General features: G+C 31.3%; 1 protein-coding gene across 27 annotated transcripts in view; it reads left to right on the forward strand.

The window, feature by feature from the left end:
- Positions 1-14,682, forward strand: part of LOC106673709 (LIM domain and actin-binding protein 1) — a 173,158-nt gene that overhangs the window by 144,488 nt on the left and 13,988 nt on the right. For 16 of the 27 annotated variants that reach the window (XR_002910669.1, XM_014405900.2, XM_014405932.2 and 13 more), the window contains 12 exons: positions 1,338-1,427; positions 1,587-1,664; positions 1,979-2,056; positions 6,117-6,194; positions 6,714-6,806; positions 7,023-7,156; positions 7,239-7,336; positions 7,497-7,568; positions 13,659-13,821; positions 13,898-13,995; positions 14,073-14,260; positions 14,330-14,509. Coding sequence is in view for 26 of the 27 variants with exons in the window: in XM_014405900.2 (XP_014261386.1) it covers positions 1,338-1,427; positions 1,587-1,664; positions 1,979-2,056; positions 6,117-6,194; positions 6,714-6,806; positions 7,023-7,156; positions 7,239-7,336; positions 7,497-7,568; positions 13,659-13,821; positions 13,898-13,995; positions 14,073-14,260; positions 14,330-14,509 (1,350 nt within the window). In the remaining variant the exon portion in view is untranslated. The remainder of the gene's footprint in view (positions 1-1,337; positions 1,428-1,586; positions 1,665-1,978; positions 2,057-6,116; positions 6,195-6,713; positions 6,807-7,022; positions 7,157-7,238; positions 7,337-7,496; positions 7,569-13,658; positions 13,822-13,897; positions 13,996-14,072; positions 14,261-14,329; positions 14,510-14,682) is intronic. The other 11 variants (XM_024228952.1, XM_024228954.1, XM_024228940.1 and 8 more) reach the window with 10 other exon arrangements.

The following is a 14,682-nucleotide window of genomic DNA, read 5'->3' on the forward strand; positions in this document are numbered from 1 at the left end:
AGTGTTCCCGACCATATACATAAAATACCCTCTATATAGCGTTTCCAAAAAAGAACAGATTTAATTAATTTGTTATTTAATTTGAAAATATTTTTTTTTTTTTTCAAAGTTATCCATGAAGATCAAATAATGGAAGACCCCATTGGTTTTCAACCCTTTTATTTCATAAAATTTATTATTGAAGTCTGACTTTTTTTTTTTTTACGAGGGTTCGCAACAGCAGAGGTCATATAAACCCTCAGGGTGCCGGTGTTTTTGAAAAAAAGCCCATTTGTAAGTATGTCGGGTTCGAATGCAGGGCCGCTGGATTCGAACCCGGGACCTTTACCTTACAGTGATGAGCGCCGTGTCAAAGACTAAACCTTGCGGCCACCGACGCCCCTAAAAATTTATTATTAAATTTACCATAATTACATAGTAGGCATATATTTAATTTTATTATATCCTTTTTTACAAACTACAAAAAATTTCACTTTCTCCTTCAATTGATGATGGGCATTTCGTGCTTGAAATTCGGATCATTATAAACAACAAATTTATGAGTGTAACCATCGTTTACAAAAAGTGAATCTGCATACTCACCTTCATCATAGTCATATTAATTATTTTTCATTAAATGTGTTTAGATTAAAATAAAAGCCAGTTTTTTATTTTTTTATTAATCATTAATTGCAGAAAAAATAAATAAATTTACAAAAATCATTTTTAGAAAGAATCATTTTCTTTAAATTGCCGCCATCTAAGTACATTGGTTGTGATTTCTCTAATATGCCCTTATCTTATCTCGGAAATTTACAAATCATAAATCATTTGGTGTTATTTTTTTCTTGTAAGCACCTTTTGACATTTTTGAATTCCAGACTGGGGCGGTATCAACATACAGTCAAATAGAGATTGATTAACTAAAAATAATTAATAAAAATTATAAACTTTTTGAAAGGGGTGTCGGCGGACACAACGATTTAGGCGTAGACATGACACTAATCATCACTGGTATGGTAAAGGACGCTGGTTTGAATCTAACGGCCCTGAATTCGAACCCAACATACTTACAAATGGGGTTTTTCAAAACCACCGGAACCCCAAGCGTTCATATAACTTCATAGGTTAAATACCCTCATTAAAAAAATAAATTTAAAAAAATAAAAAATCTTGGAAAGGAATTTTTTAAATTTACAATATAAAAAAAATTAATATTTCTGTTAGATACTTGCTAAATTACATTATTAAATTATATTATTTTGCTTTATATTTTTTATATTTTAGCATGAATTTTTTTTATTTTTGTTTAATTAATTGCATGATTTAAGTTATCTGTTGTTGGTTTTGCTAATTAGAAATTAAACTACGTCACTGAGGCGAACAAATTGGTGCAAACTAAGCCGTCGGAAGTACCAGTGCCTCCAGCAGTTTCCATAAGAGAACTCGTAAGTATTTTTGCTTTATGATCACTGATTTGTTAAATAATCTTTAATTATTATTTATTTAGCTTATGAAAGCATGATTATTATTTTATTAACTCTTGTGTCAAATGACAATTCTAACCAGGAGACTGCATGTTACATTTTTTTTTAATAACATTACAGAGGCGCAGCTTTGGTGATATTCATAAGGCATGTGAAACGGTTGATATTACTGAAACAACTAATACTGATATACATTTGGTAAGTTTTCATTACAGAATTTATTAAAATGTTTTTCTTCAACCTCTAAATCAGAAAGTATTTTATTTTTCTATATTTTATGAGGATTCAATATACCTTGTTAACTCGTGCTTTCAATTTAACAACAAAAAATTAATTTAAAATTTATGCATGTTACTTTCAATTTTTTTTTTTACAACTACCTTTATTAATGTCAAATTTGTCTTAAAATTTTAACTTTTTTTTCGCACTCATATCCTTTCTCTTCTAAGAGCTCAATTTTTTTTTAATATGGCTTTTGGTGGCAAAATTAAACATAACATTGAATGTGTTAGCGTGCTAGATCGTTGGGTGATTTGTCAAGAATCAGCAGGCAGCCGCCCATCATAACTGGAGTCAACGTAAAAAAGTTGGTAAGCCAAGTTGATACTTGGTGATGGGATTTTTTAAGCTATTCCACTATCTTTTATGATCTCTATACATAGTCTGCTTTATTAATTTGTTCTGTTTCGCTTTTTTTCGTTTTAACATCTGTTTAAACTTTTATTTTTAATCAATAAATAACAATATTAGCTTCTGTGTAGAGTATTTCATACAGCTTAAAATATCTTAACATTATTATGCTTGATTTTTTAATTATATCATAATCCACAATATTCTCTAATGCCTTTTGGTTATTAATGTTTTTATTTTTTTATTATATGGTGGCTTATGTGCTCCTTGGATTCATTAATCATTTAAATCTAGAAATGTTGTTACTTAAAAAATTAAAGTTTCATCATATAAATTTGTTCATTTTTTTTTCTCTTAACATCGAGCACTTTAATGACAAAGATCATTTCATCTCATTAAATTAATTAATGCAGTTTTAATAATTATTCACATCTTATATTTGATTTCTAATAATTGTCCTTGTGATGCAAATAAACAATAAAAATTGTTCAACATTTATTGTAACTTGATTGTCTCCTGTACCGCCCATTCTCACTGATTTTGTCTGTCAGATGCATTTTTTCAAGTCCAGACTTAGCCCATCTAAAAAGACTCCGATTGAGAGAAAGAAATAACGTACAGACCCTTTTTCACCCTTTCACTTTTTTCAAGAATATCAAAAAAGACAGGACTGACAAAATAACAGACAGACCAACCTTTGAAGATGAAGTGTTGAATGTCGAAATCGAAACAGGCAAACGAAATGAGATTGTACAGATCATGAAGGTAGGAGACAATCAAGGTACAGAGGTTTGTTTTGACAAAAGTCCCGAGATACGTAAATTTTTTTTGTCTAGTTTCACATGAGCCAAAAAGTCTAACTCTCCAGGATAGTAGGTTACAAATAGAAGCTTAATTATTTCAAATGGCTAGATAGTCATCAAAGTACATTTTTTTCTGAATTCTGTGGAGCAGATGGTTTTTAACTTGGAAGCAACCATTCTTAAGTTATAAGCAAAAATCTATTTTTCATTATTGCTTTTCGAAAAAACAAAATTTTCGCAACTTCTATCAAGAATCAATATCGTTTTAATTGATAGTAAATTAATTGCTCCGTGTGCATCCAAACTTAGTAGAATTTTTTCAAATAATATCAACCATGCTCTGGATATAGCTCATTAAAGTTCGATCGAGCCTGGTGCAAATTTCATGCCACAAATACAAATTTGAAGGAATTAAAGTTTGACAAACAAAACAAATAAAAATTGTCCAATCTAAAAAACCTAAAGTTTAGATTTTATGTTGTTCGGCATAATGTGCATATTGTAAAAAGGACTCGTACATTATAAGAAAAAGTAAAGATGATCGGGCTTTTAGAGAAAGTGGACCGAAATTTTCGCGTTGAATTTTTTAATTTTTTAATTTAAGTTTTGTTTGTCAAACTTTAATTCCTTCAAATTTGTATTTGTGGCATGAAATTTGCACCAGGCTCGATCGAACTTTAATGAGCTAGGTTAGGGCATCCTGTTAATCGATGTTATCTGAGGAAATTGTTGCAAAGTTTTTATTTTGGTACCTTCAACAATTTATTTACTGTCAATTGAAATAATAAATCAATTGGTCCTTGGCTGAAGAAATTAGAGAAGATTTGATTTTGTCATGAAAATCACGACAATTTTTATTTAATTGACTTTTTGTTTATATTTTTTTTATGTTGTAATTTTCAAGTTAAATTATTATTATTAACGATGAAGCAAATGTTATTTTATTTTCAAACCAACAGTAATTTATTTAGAAAAAATCTTTCTATTTGTTTAAATTGTTAAGTCAAGAAAATTTTGTTATTTTGATTTGTATTATATAAAAATGTAAATAGTTCATTTACCAAATAAATAGTTAGAAAAACTAGCGCAGCTTTTGCCATAACGAGTAGTAGCTTGAAGGCAGTCGTAGCATCTACTTCGTATCATGTAACGTTCACAGGTTGGCAAAAGAAAATATTTTAATTCTTTTTTGTATGATCATTTTGTTTGAGATTTTTTATATTTTATTTCGAAAAATTGAATTTGTTTGTTTATTTTTTTAGAAAGGAATATAATTTTTTTTTGTAATTCGCATTTTTTAAAATTTGTATTATTTCCACTGCGCAGCAAGGATCTGCTGAATATTTTTTTATTATTGTCCCATTCGGCAGTGTCCGAATAAAAGATACCACATACTTTCATTACAATTTTTGTGAAAATTAATTCTGCGAATAGCTTGCAAATGATTGCTTCAAATTAAACATCGTTCGGACTGCTGAATTTAGTGGAAAAAAGAAAAAAAAACTTTCAAAAAATTTATATTAATGAGTATTTCAATTAATTATACTTTTTAGCTAAGGCCTTGTTTGAGATGAAAAAGTAAGTGTCATGAGCGGGATTCGAACCCACGACCTTCGGCTCGATACGCCGCTGCTCTAACCACTTGAACTATCGTGACTTCGAGCCGAGGGTTCGAATCCCGTTCGTGACGCTAACTTTTTCATCTCAATCAAGACCTTACATAAAAAGAATAATTAATTAAAATTAGAAATTAATTAAACTTCAATCTACTTGGACAACAACTCATCTCAACCTAAAACTTTTTGAATTTTCCCTTGTTTAACCATGTTTTCAAATATTGTGTAATCAGGATTCGATTCTCAACTTATAAAGTATGGACTTATGCAGCTGTTAGCGAAGTAATTACTTGTGTAACAATTATATTAATCCATATATGTTTAGCAGTCATAATTTACTGTATTAATTATATCATTTGATTATACTTTTTATCTAAGTTCTTGCCGAAGGTCGTCGGTTCGGATCCCGCTCATGACACTAACTTTTTCATTTATGAATTTTTCTTCTTGAAGGTGAGATAATAGGTCATTTCAAAAAAACCACAACTAGTTTTTATCCACAATGTTTCGGATTTATTTTAATCCTTCCTCAGGTGAGTTAACGCGGTGGTTAAAACAGTGGTCGTCAGTCATTAATATTTTATAACAGTTTATTTTAAAAAAGAGCCTTTTTAATATTTTTGATATTAATGTAACGATGAACTAGATTATCGACCTGCTGGAAACATGAAGTCTTTTCAGAGGATCTTCGGAAGAGGTCAAAACAGAGAAATCTTCCTTACGGTTTTCGCCGAGCTGTCTGAAAAGACTTCATTTTTGATATTAAATTTTGGTTAATATTTGTTTATTCAGAGTCTGAAAGGCTTAAATATGTACCACATTGGCTCTTTTTTAAAATTGTTCTGAAATATTAATGACTGACGACCACTGTTTTAACCATTGCGTTAACTCACCTGAGGAAGGATTAAATAAATCCGAAACCTGTGGATAAAAACTAATTGTGGTTTTTTTTTGAGATGACGTATTATCCCACCTTCAAGAAGGAAAAATCATAAGTTAAACTGTTGAGGTCGAAATATTTAAAAAAAAACTAGTTTTTTCATCTCAAACAAGGCCTTAGATAAAAAGTATAATTAATTGAAATAATTAATATGGTCAATAATGACTACTAAACATATATGGATTAATGAGTAGTTGGCATTGTTAATAGTTAAGCTCTTATTCATATTCTGCTATCCTGAAGAGTTACATCGTAACTTTTTATGCTTAATAGTCTAAAAAAAAGTTTATGCATCTCAGGGTTTATGCCCCAATAAAAATATATAAGGGGAATAGAAATTAAACTCATCCTGCATAGCAGTAATATTTTACAATTATAATTATACTGAACAGCTTTATTGATTATTCTAATCAAATTTTTTACTTTTATGAATAAGTTTTCTTAGAAATTAGATAGTGCTGATTACAAGAAATTTTGTTTGAAACTGCTTTTATATCCTGTTACTTTTTTGTTTCTAAAAACTCAGTAATTATTTCTTGAATATCAATTTTTCAATTTGATTCCAAATTAATGTTATTTATCGATTAAACCATTGAATAATTTATATTCCTAATAACATTCTGGATTTTATGCATGTTGCTTTAACCAAAAATGCATGTAGGCAGCTACGTACTGGAGGACAGTTTCTATCGAGAACAATTTGAATGATCATGGAAATAAACGGATTGGCCGTCTAGACGTAAGTACTCTGTATGTTTGCTTTACCACACTTGCACATACAAACGTTTGCGGTGGTTGTGCAGTAGGGTGGTATATTTTCACGTATGAATGTACAGATATATTTTACGTTTTACATGTTATATGTTTATTAAATGACATTGTATGTTACAACGTAATTTTGTTCTAAACACATTTTTTTTTAATCACAAGCAAATTCATGTAACTTTACCATTGAAGTAAAATTAATTAAAAACATGTAATATAGTTAGATTTAAATGAATTATTTCACTTATGCTTTGCCATCATAGAAACACTTTTTGAATTATAAAAATAAAAAACCAGCACAGTTTCTAATACACACAATAAAAAGTAAATTTTCGTAAATGCTTCGCAGCTTTGCTTTTTAGGACTTTTATATTTTGCAATACTTCACTTGACTATAAAATCCACTTTTACAAAATCACAAATTTATGTTTCATAAATGTTGTTCATTTGTATAATAATTAATGTGGTTTTGGTTTTGTTGTTTGTTTTGTAGAAATCGAGTTTTAGCAAATTTGATCAGTTGAGCAAGAAAGTGCTCCATGTCAGATCTTCTGATCCAGCTAAAGCCTCAAAAACTTTCAGTCAGGTGAATATCGATCAGTCATTAATTTGTAACAGTTTAAAAATTAACACTTGATGTTTTTTGTGCTGTTTTTTGTATTGCTGTTTGTGTTGAAATATAAAGAAATATAAACTTTTATTGTGTGCTTATTGTAAATAAAAGCAGCTATTTATAAAAGCTTCCCGTTTGCTATTTTTAATCTAAAAAAAAGTTCATTTTATTATTATTGTACTTGCACAGGGATCAGACAGCCAGACATCATCAACATGCAAGTCCTGTGGGAAAACTGTTTTCGCCATGGAACAGGTCAAAGCAGAAAAAGCCGTTTGGCACAAAAACTGCTTCAGATGCCAAACTTGCAACAAACAGCTCACGTATGTTTCATGTTATTTAAATCCTACAAGACTCGCTTTTATCATGTTTCTAATTTTTCATTTGGCCCGTTCAAAATTACAGCATGGACATATATAGCAGCCATGAGGGAACTTTATATTGCAAGCCCCACTTTAAAGAACTCTTCAAGCCCAAGGCAGTAATTGAAGATGAAGAACCAGGTATTGGATTTAATAAAAATAGCATGTAATAAATTTTAAAATTATATCATAATTAGTCAAGGGAACGAGATTTTAAAGAAATTAATATATGCAAGGATTAAAAGTAAATTTCAAAATTTACAAAATCAAAGTTCTCTTAAATTTTTCTTTTCTTCTCTAGTGAGACGTCGTAAACCTGAAATGATAATAAGGGAGAACCAACCGTTGGAATTGCCCCCTGATGTTGTTAGAGGTACTTGTCACAAGAGGCACTAAAATCTCCCACTTCCTTGCATAAAAAAAAATCATGCAAAAACTAATTCTGATTTGAAAATTAACAAAGTGTGGTTAATTTAAGCCCGATTTTAATTTTAATATCCACTAGCTTTGGTCTAACAGGCAAAGTTTCGACTAAAGAGGTGTTTGCATGTAGCAAAGTACGAAGACTTTATTTTGTAAAGCAAACTCACACCTCTTGTCCTTTTTTTTTTTTTTCAATTTTAACGGAGAATTGTGTGCAAAATGACAAAAATTGCATGGTGGTTCATTAATGTTTTTGAGAGTAAGTAAAACACCTGAAGCACTTCACACCTTTTAAGATACATGCTCACTTGTGTACAATCGGTGCTAGGGGGATGTTACACAATTTTAAGAAACATGTAGATGTTGTCCTTAAAAAAATTATTTGTTAATTATTTAAAATAAAGATTTAAGAGGAAGTAAAAAGAAAGAATGAAAATCTTCGTTGTATCTTAATAATTACCAATTGGATTATGAGTTTTGGTAGTACTGGGTGCTGTTGTCTCTGGAATTAAGGAGTTTGGTCTTCAGTAAATTTTTTTTATCAATAAAATGAATCGGTCAAAAAGGTAAAAATTCTTGCGTTTCCACTGCATGAAAATTGCTCGTGAAACTTGTCTTGCGTTGTGGATCCTGGCTGGGGCTGTAAAACTTTTGGGCAAGAATGTTTCTGGGTGAGCCAACTGTGAGTTATTTAGTGCGAATCAAAGTGTTTCGTGTTTTTACTGCAGTAACACAGTTACAGCAGTTGGTATAGTTATAAATGGCTTGTGTTCTGCAAACCTCATTTCACTTCTTGCAAAATATTTTGCCTCGTGGAAATAGTTAACCCAAGATGGCATTTCAATGTCATCGCAAAAAGGCCACTAGTCCAGAAAACCAAAATGGGACTGAATCATGAGTCAGATGATTGATTCATCCATGCCAATTAAGTGAAATACCAAAATACATTTGATGGCAAAATTGGCGCCACCCAGAACAATGTTTGATCTTTCTTAGAGAGTCTCAAAGAGGTTCTAAACACAGTAATGATGGGCAGCAAAAATTTGATCGAATATCTGAAACAAATAAATGCAAATCGTTGCATTTGATGCTTTCCCACACGTGGTTTTCCTGTTTGAAATATTATTTATTATCATGAATGTTGAGTATGTGTGGGGTGGTTGTGGCAGAATATAGAGTACCCCACAGACACACCAAACTAGGTAAGGATTTTTCTTTGAGTATTATGTTATTGAAGAAATTTATTAGCATAAATGGTTGAGTATATGTGAGTGGGCTTGGGGTCCCACAGATGCACCAAACTAGGTTAGGATTTTTCTGTGTGTATATTACTGAATGAATGTATTTATTAGCATAAATGGTTGAGTATATGTGAGTGGGCTTGTGGTCCCACAGATGCACCAAACTAAGGATTTTTCTTTGAGTGTTATGTTATTGAAGGAATGTATTTATTAGCATAAATGGTTGAGTATATGTGAGTGGGCTTGGGGTCCCACAGATGTACCAAACTAGGTTAGGATTTTTCTTTGGGTGTTATGTTATTGAAGAAATGTATTTATTAGCATAATTGTTTGAGTATATGTGGATGGTCTTGTGGTCCCACAGATTCACCAAGATGTAGATGTAGATGTAATATTCGGGGTGTACTATACTGCGCCCTTTAAGAGTTACAGTATCCCCTGTTCTCTGCCTAAACACACCGGTGAGTCCTATTTCATCAAGAAACTTGATTAATAGACCCGGTTTCAGTGGTTGAAGCTCTTCTATGGTCACATACATCCCAAAACATTTCCTCTGCGGGCTGTTTGACTTGAGTGTGGCTCTGCAGTTTGTTAGTAAATGTGTTGGTGTCTCTTCTGCCTCCTTGCAGAATCTGCATGTGCCATCTTGGAGTGTTCCAATTTTCTTTAAGTGTCCATTTAATCTGCAGTGTCCTGTTAGTATTCACAGTCTGATCCTGCTTCCTTTGACACATTCTGTGATTTCTTTCCTACCAAAATTGGTTAGAAGATTCTTGTCTGTCCAATGAATGAATTCCATTGTTCCTTAATTTTCTTTTTGTCCTTCTGTCTGAGATATGCACCAAACTAGGTTAGGATTTTTCTTTGAGTGTTGAGAGGAATGTATTTATTAGCATAAACGGTTGAGTATATTTGGGTGGGCTTGTGGTCCCACAAATGCACCAAACTAGGTTAGCTTTAGGCCTAATATCAATCAATCTAGGTGATAATATTAAATACCCTTGTACATTTCTAATTTTAATTGTGCATATATTATGAAAGGTCATCTATCAGTATGACTGTATTTATTAGCATGAATGTGGGTGGGCCTTCAGCAGAAGGTTTAGGCTTAACCAGACCTAAAGTTAGGTAAGTTTAAACGCATGAATGTGCATCAGTTTTAGAGCCATTTCACCACATGTGGCTAAATATGAGTAGAAATCAAGTCCCAGAAGTTCTATCAGAAAGATCACCAGGCCTCCTACGGGTAAAAAAAAGAACACGAGGAAAACAATCTAATGTCTTTGTAACCAATGTTTACCAAATGTAGGCGAATTTTCAGTACAGGAGCATAAATATGTTCTTCTCTCTTAAAAAAAAAAAAAATTCTTCAATTGCTAATTTCTTGATAAAACATGTTTCACAACAAAATTTGCCTTGGTCTACCATAAAGATAATTAAGTAAAAATGAATATAATAAGCAATAGATGGAAATCAAGAAGAAAATGTTCTTAATATTTTACAAATGAGCTGTGTTTAAACTTTATCGTGAAAACAGTTACTTAGGTGAACTAATTAAAAGGCTTAACGGCCTAATGACTGCACGATACAAGTCAAACTCGGTACACAATTAAAATTGCTCTATAGGAATTTGCGCTATTGGAGAAGGGGTCTTGTTAACGTTCTTTGAATCGCTGAACTAATGAATCGAAAGAGACTTTCATAGACGTTCTCTTTATAGAACTGTCATTTACCTTCTTTTTTTAAAACTCCTAATTAATAAAAGAGGGGGCTTTTAATTGGTGCAAGATTAAGGCCCTGGGAGTTTCACACACTGGCAGTCTTTTCCGCTTGCATACACAAGATAAATGAGTGACACAGTTATCCCACGAGTCTTCATTCTTAAGCCAGTCTTTCCACTGGATTCGAACAGGATGGTTCAACTCAATGATGGAGTTGAAAGTGCTTTGGGTAATAATTTTTTTTTAAGCAATGAAACTTTTAAGCATGACTGTATATATTATTGTGAATATTTTATTTATTAAATGATACTACTGCATGTTTTTTGTTTAAACAATTTTCAAAAAAATAATAATATAAAGGAGTGTTTTATTTAAATTAACTAATTCGGATGAATTAACTTTTTTAAAAATTGTAATACAAGTAAGTATTCATTATTGTTATATTCTATCGGAAGCAATATGAAAAGCTTTCTTAAATTGAGATAAAATTTAAGTAAATTTTTAAAACAAAGACAGAACGTTATTACATGATAGTATATAATATTACCATTTGAAACAGTCATCGATAGACCATTATTTTACTTTTTCCATTCTACTTCTCAGTAATTATCACGTGGCTTTGTATTTTTATTGTCTTCAATTGTTCATTCGAGCATTGATAGAAAGTAAGAAAAGTTTGTTTTCTGAGGTTCTGTCTCCCAGGAACAATTAAAAACATTCCCATCGTCTAATTATTCAGTTTCACTTAACCCTGAATATACAAACTCAAGGAAAAATCTCTCTTTTAAAGATGGTCACGGAAGAAAAAAAAACTTGTACGCAAAAAAAGAGTATTGTATTAACTCTTTTAAACAGAATTATTTGTTCATAACTATTTTAAAAGCTTTTAACAGCATTATCTACTCAAGTGGAAATCCTATGAATATTCATACGCATTATGCTCAAAGCGAATATGTTAACGATGCACCAGAAATGTCTTCTTTTTTCTTGTTATTTGTTCATACATTGTTAAATTGGTTATTTACTGTTAGATGTCTAATTGTGCAATGTCCATAATAAAATGCCAGGTGGTACTATGTGACCAAAAAAATTGGTTATTTGGTCCCAAAATTGAATCTTTCGATCAAGGAAATGAGTAAGACGTTTCAGGTTCAAAAGTCAAATGGACTAACCATTTTGGGCCATTTCAGTAAAAAAAAAATTGATTATTTTCTTTAATTTTTTAATCCCATTATTCCTTCACACTTAAATTTAAATAAAATTATTTTCAAAAACTTTCTTTTATGAAATTCTATTCAAGCCTCTCAATAAAATTGTATTTTTTTTTTTTTTTTTTTTTTTTTTTTATAAATAAAAGTATATTTAGAAAAGAAAACAAAATATTACATTTTTTTACAAAATAACAAAATAATACTTGTAATGGCATGATCTAGTCGTCTGCCAGTTGACCCTTACATATTTACATTCAAATGAAACAAATTAACATAAAAATTATAAACTTACCATAAAATTATCTCTACAATTCAGTGCATCTATAATATATCTATACAAACTAAACCAATCTTTCCCATTTAACAGTTCTATATACCCGTGGAATGTCAAATGACATCTGTGGAACCAAATTAACCTAACGTTCTCCAAAGTTGGACAAACTGCCAAAAAATGAAACAAATCTTTCACCGTTTTTAGTCACAGATGACATGCTTTGTCTCTTTCCTCCAGCCAAGGCTTAAAATTTAAATATAATAATTGACCTCTTGCGCGAAAAACAACCTTGATCAAATTCCAGTTGTATTCCTTATACAAGTAATTGCTTTCCCCAAGAACCAAGTTCAATTTCTTGTATATTAAATGGTATGTAGAACATTACACTTTTCTTAAACATTCTTCTTTATGATGAGTTTCTACTGCCTGCAATAATTGTACTGTCCAAATTTTGAAATCTTTCGCATTTGTAAAATTTATACGAGAACTACAGTTCAGTCCGGAAGACAACACTTCCAATTCTTTAAACCAAAAAATGTTTTTTTTATTATCTCCTGTGCAAGAAGGTAGGGCAAACAATCTTGTTTCAGACCCAAAACCCGCTGTATATAATTTAAATGACTCCTCAACATATACACAAACAAAGGTCTTAAGCCTAATTCCAAATAAAGAAAATAACTTGGTGTATAATAGGGAGCGCCAAACAACTTCTTAATAAAAAAAACAAAGAAGTTTTTCTACCACTTCATACTGATGGTAGCCCCATACTTGTGACGCATAACACATTACAGCCTAGAGACGGAATTAAAAACTTTAAATTTACTTTTTAGAGGAACATCTCCTCTATTGAGAATACCGTTCCAGGTTATATTGAATTCTTGTTTAGCAACCGTAAGTTTATTGGCCAAATGCGTATTGAAGGAAAGTAGAGGAGTCAACGTTACTAAATATTTGTACTCTTTTACTACCTCTATTCTTTCATTTTATAAAAACCATCGTTCATTCTTTGATGATCTTCCGCCATTTCTAAACACTATAATCTTAGTTTTATTCAAATTTACTGACAAATTCCACATTCGGCAGCATTCTCCCAACCTGTTTAACATCTTTTGAAGTTGAACCGGTTCAGTACTCACCAAAACCACATTATCTGCATACATTAAACAGTTTACATTTGATGCTCCGACAAACAGACCGCCACCCAAAACTCGGGTAAATCGTTAATGAACAGCGAGAACAGAAGAGGGGAAAGCAGACAGCCCTGCCTTACACCTACTCTAATTTTAAAGGTGCTTGTGACCTCTCCCCTACACCACACAGCACTCTCTGTCCCGCTATACAACGACTTTAAAATAAAATTTTATTATTAATTTTATTTTTTAAATTGCTTACTTAATCATGAATTTTCTTTGCCAATTAAGTTGTATTCTTAAATTTCTTTTAATATAAAACTTTTTTGCAATATAATTAATTGCTAGCATATAATTGAATAATTTTTGTATGGTGGTACTTAGGAAATACTTACCGTTTTCAAAATTTACTTAAAAGAATGAATAATGAGTAAATAACTAACATTTTTTTTCCCAATTTTAGCAAGCGATAAGCCAGACCTCGGTTTGGACGAGCTCAGCTCTTTGAATGTAAAATCAAGGTTTCAAGTATTTGAGAAACAAGACAATACAGATGGCGAAATTGAAAAATCGCCCACAACTGTTAGCGTTAAGAGATCATCGAGCATTTTGAGCAAGCTTGCCAAGTGAGCGGTTTAAACTTTATTTCTATTTGTAATTGTTCGAAAAGAAAGTTGTAATTTGGAATTTCATCCTTTGTAGATTTCAAAAGAAAGGGATGGATGTGGGCGTGACAGATGACGCGCTTTCCAACGGATTTATCTGCGAATCTTCATCATCCAGCGAGGAAGACGAAGATGGTTGGTTTTGATTCTTTAAAGGATTTTTTTTCTCTAATTTATAAAAATAAACTAAAATGTACATTTATTTTTTTCAGAAGATGATGAAGAAGATACAGGAATCATCAAGTGCAGGCGAAAGGCCAAAGAGAGGCCAATGAGTTTTGGAAAAATTGATGACGTGAAGAAAAGTTGGGAGAGTCAGCATGACCAAGCAACAAGAAGAGAAATGATGCGAGAACAGAAGAAAGAAGAACTGCAAGCTCTCAGATCAAGGATGTTCATGGTAATTGTCATAAATAGTTACAATAATTTATGAAATAGCTATGTATTATTTTTTTAACTCTCTCAACAGGGCAAACAGGTTAAAATGAAAGAGCTTTATGAGCAGGCTGTTGCTGAGAGCGAAGGAAAGCCAGCGAAAAGCCTAGAAAACGATATTGTTCGTAGTGAAAAGGCCAAGGTTGTACGAGAGAAATTTGAAAAAGGAGAACCAGTCCGTTCTGATGATGAAGAAGATAACAAAGGAAAGAAGGTAAGACTTTTATTTCCTTGAACAAAAAACTTTATTTCAAAACTTAAATATACCTTACGATGACTGTTAACAATTTCTTAAATAGTTAATGTAGGCTCAAGAGAGAAAAAACCCGAAAAAGTGTTTTTTGAAGACCTTCCATATACAAGTTAAGATTTGTTTCTAATAATAAA

Source organism: Cimex lectularius, unplaced genomic scaffold (assembly GCF_000648675.2).
Source record: "Cimex lectularius strain Harlan isolate CLEC.00 unplaced genomic scaffold, Clec_2.1 scaffold12, whole genome shotgun sequence".
Lineage (NCBI taxonomy): Eukaryota > Metazoa > Arthropoda > Insecta > Hemiptera > Cimicidae > Cimex > Cimex lectularius.